General features: G+C 39.2%; 1 protein-coding gene across 1 annotated transcript in view; it reads right to left on the bottom strand.

The window, feature by feature from the left end:
* Positions 1-667: 667 nt before the first annotated feature.
* Positions 668-3,683, bottom strand: part of Abraxas2 (abraxas 2, BRISC complex subunit) — a 39,044-nt gene continuing 36,028 nt past the window's right edge. Inside the window, exons 6-9 of the mRNA XM_023709050.1 lie at positions 3,592-3,682; positions 1,904-2,023; positions 1,327-1,415; positions 668-759 (exon numbers count right to left, since the gene is read on the bottom strand). Of these exons, the coding sequence (XP_023564818.1) occupies positions 668-759; positions 1,327-1,415; positions 1,904-2,023; positions 3,592-3,682 (392 nt within the window). The remainder of the gene's footprint in view (positions 760-1,326; positions 1,416-1,903; positions 2,024-3,591; position 3,683) is intronic.

A 3,683-nucleotide genomic window follows, 5' to 3' on the forward strand; every position in this document is an offset into this window, starting at 1 on the left:
TATATATATATATATATTTGAGACAGGGTCTTGCAATACAATTCAGGCTGGCCCTGAACTCACTATGCAGCCCAGGCTGGCCTTGAACTGGAAGGGACCCTCCTGCCTCAGCCTTCCTGAGTGCTGGGATTCCAGGCATGTGCTGCCATGCCCAGCTAGCAGAAAATAACAAGGGAAACCTGGAAAGGAAAGTAAGCTTCAAAGCTGAGATTTAATGAAAGATAACTCCTTACGACTGTGTCTACACAATCCAGACATGAATAACTAGAACACTAAGAGGAACTGGTGTTTTCAGAGCTGGCCTTGATTGAAAAATCAACAAGGAAATGTGAGTTAGCAGCCAATTTGAAGTCCTCTGGCCAGTGTTCATAGTCAGAAATTAGCATGGTCATGAATTCAGGACATATAGCTGTTTTTCACTGCACATTCCTTCCATTACAGAAACATTAGAAACTTCTCAAAAGTAAGTCTGGCACCAGAGATCCCACAGTGAATTCCCTGAATTGAGTAATGTGCAGTGAGCCTAATGTGGAATGTGAATGCTGGGAATCGCTGTGTATGCGCTCTCCTTTTGCTCAGGCTGTACTCAGTCTGGTTTTGCCTCTTTCAGATGCTCCTCAATTCTCTCTCTTCCTCAGAGCTTCTTAAAGCCAAGCTTTCTCTAAGCCTAGAACAGCTTCTTCCACTTCACTTTTTCTTCTTTGTCCTCAATGCCAACTTCAAAGTCTCTTTTGTGCTCAGGGTTTAGAGCAAATAACTCTTAATGAAATTATGTGGGAAAGTATTAAGACCTAGCTCAGAATCTGGCTCCTCAGAGATGATTCCGTGTTTGTTGCATGAATGAGTAAAAATGTGATCCTCCTACTCAGTGGAGGCAGTGGGCACAGAAGGACATGCACTAGAATGGAGGAAGTAGAGGTAAAGTTGTTGGAGACAGCTGTGCTCTTTATCTTTAAGCTCAGAATTCATTTACCTATGTGAAAATACTATGACCAATGAAGGTAGTGAAAATAGCAGTCTTAATAAGACGCTCCAGGTCTCTACTTTAGGCACATAATGAATGAGACTGGCTTGCAGGCTGGCATGACTACTCTTCAGATCTCATACTATTTTAGGAAAGCACATTCTTTACTTTCAGACCGCAATGCATTTATCAGTTTAAAGATTATAAAAAATTAAAACAATTAAAAAGTATTCAAAGGGGTTGGGGAGATAGCTCAGTAGAATAAGCGCCTGCCTGGCAAGAGCCTGAGTTCAATCCCCAGTACCACAAAAAAAAAAAAAAAGTATTTGAGCAATATAAATGAGAAATAGTAAATAAATCAATTACCTGTACTTTCTCCTGAAGTGCATTATAAACCTGATAGATTGCCCTGATGTCTTTCATTACTCCATCCTTGTCAAAAAAGTCAGTACTAAAAGACAGACAATGTCACAAAGTTATTAAAAATACTATGACCCAAAAGGCATTCTACCTTAATCTGTTAACTAATTGTGACTCCAAGGTGAAAATGTCCAAGCACTAACATGCCCACCCTACGAAAACTATAAAGGAGAAATGAAAAAGAGCCAATGTCACAAAGGAAACTTAAGCCACAATTAAAAAGCCATACATTTTTCACTGACTACATTCACCTTTAAGACCTGAGAAATATGCGCACTCTATCCAAACGTTTGTATCAATTATTAAAAGAATACCAGGGCACATCATAAATAGTAAAAGTAAATTATCTTTTGAATAAAAATAAAATTTTGATACATGGTGGTAGTGCTCTAGAGAACTACTTTTCTGCATTCTTCAATTTCAGTAATAATAAACTTGATTTTATAATTCTCTATGCATTTAAAAATACTTTGATAAAAAGAGGTGGGATTTCACCTCTCATTTTGCCTTTTTACTTACCCATGTTCTTTAATAACTTTGGCATAACTCTGAGAAGTATTTGGCACTGAAGACACTTTGTACTCTTGTTGGCTAGTATTGCCTAGATTGGGGATAGTAAGTGATATCCTTTGATTATACCTATTGAACAAATTGAGAAACAGATCAAGTTAAAAGTACCACTCTTAGGGCTGGGGAGATAGCTCAGTAGAGTAAATGCTTGCCTGGCAAGCCCAGGGTCCTGAGTTCAATCACTGGTACCACACACACACACACACGCAAAAAGTACCACTGTTTTGTTTTGTTTTGTTTTGTTTTGTTTTGTTTTGTTTTGTTTTGTACAAGACAGAGTCTCACTATTAACAAAGCTGATCTCAAACTTATGGGCTCAATACTTCTATGCAGAGGTTTTAAAAGCACCATTTTAAGACGGGGGCTTGAAGCCAAATGCTAAAATGAGAAGTACATGCCACCATGCTTGGCTTTCCAGGTGTCATTTTAAGAATGTGGCTTGAAGGCTGGGCATGATGGTACACACCTGTAATCTCAGCACGTAGGAAGCCGACACAGGCTGAGGCAGGAGGATCACTGCAAGTTTGCGGACAGTCTGGGCTTCAAAATGAGTTCAAGGCTAGCCTGAACTCTGCATAGTGAGACCCTATCTCAAAAAGACAAGACAAAATAGGGGAGGTCCGTGAAGCTGGGAACAGTGGGGAACACTTAGTCTGACATGGGTGAACTAGCTGAAGGTGTCATTTTGTACCTAACTCTTCAGGCAACTCACAGTTGCACAAATTAGCAATTTTTCCTCTTTAAATAGACTTGGTTACAAGTCCTTAAGGACAGAGGTCATACACATCTTTTGCATCCTCCATAGCAACAGACAAGTACTAAAAATACCTATTAAGTAATTAATAAAACCTTGCAAAGTTATACAATAATTATGAACTTTTTCATCGATACGGAGTTAGTATTTTCTTATAGAAGTGAGTTCCCAGAGGGAAAGCTTTCTACTGTTTACAAGCAGATAACATCAGCACATAAGCATATCTTTCACTTAAACAAGTTTACAATGCAAAACCTTCACTAACCAGTAGGTGGATTAATTTGCAATTGTCTTTACAATCTATGCTCTAAAACTACAATCAGACTCCCAAAGCAATAAATAGCATTTCTACATAATGGAGACATAATAACAACTTACACTATTATCAATTTATGGGTAATATACATGTCTTACTAATCCTATTGATCCAAAAACCCTTTTCATTTATACAAAAAACTGATAAAGAAAATACATTCTATATGGGGGTCAGCCAGACAGCTCAGCAGATTAAAGCACCCGCTTAGGCAGATGCACTGACCAGGGTTTGATCCCATGTGCCATGCCAGTCCCGTGCCCAGGACGCGCTGAGCGGGTGACTGAGACTGGGTGTGGTGGCTGGTCTGCACCTGTAATCCTAGCACTTGGGAGGCTGAAACAGGAGGATTACTATGATTCCCATCTGTGTAGAGACTTTGTACTAAATACATAAAAAAAAGAAAGAAAATACATTCTATGACCACAAAGAGAACTAGCTAAAGAGAATAAAACCTTTCCTCCCAGGTGCAGTAAAATGTGCTATAATGCACACGTTCAAGGTGATGACTCAATTACATGTGCCAATGTCTTTCACTTTCAGTGAGGCTGACAGGAAAGTTTTCTTTACCTGCGATTTGGTCTAAAGAGAACATATTCTAAAGCATGAGTGGAATTGTTGGCAGTGGAGATGAAGCTGAAGAGAAGGAAGACGAGGTCGGG

This window comes from Octodon degus, unplaced genomic scaffold (assembly GCF_000260255.1).
Source record: "Octodon degus isolate 3935 unplaced genomic scaffold, OctDeg1.0 scaffold00010, whole genome shotgun sequence".
Taxonomy (NCBI): domain Eukaryota; kingdom Metazoa; phylum Chordata; class Mammalia; order Rodentia; family Octodontidae; genus Octodon; species Octodon degus.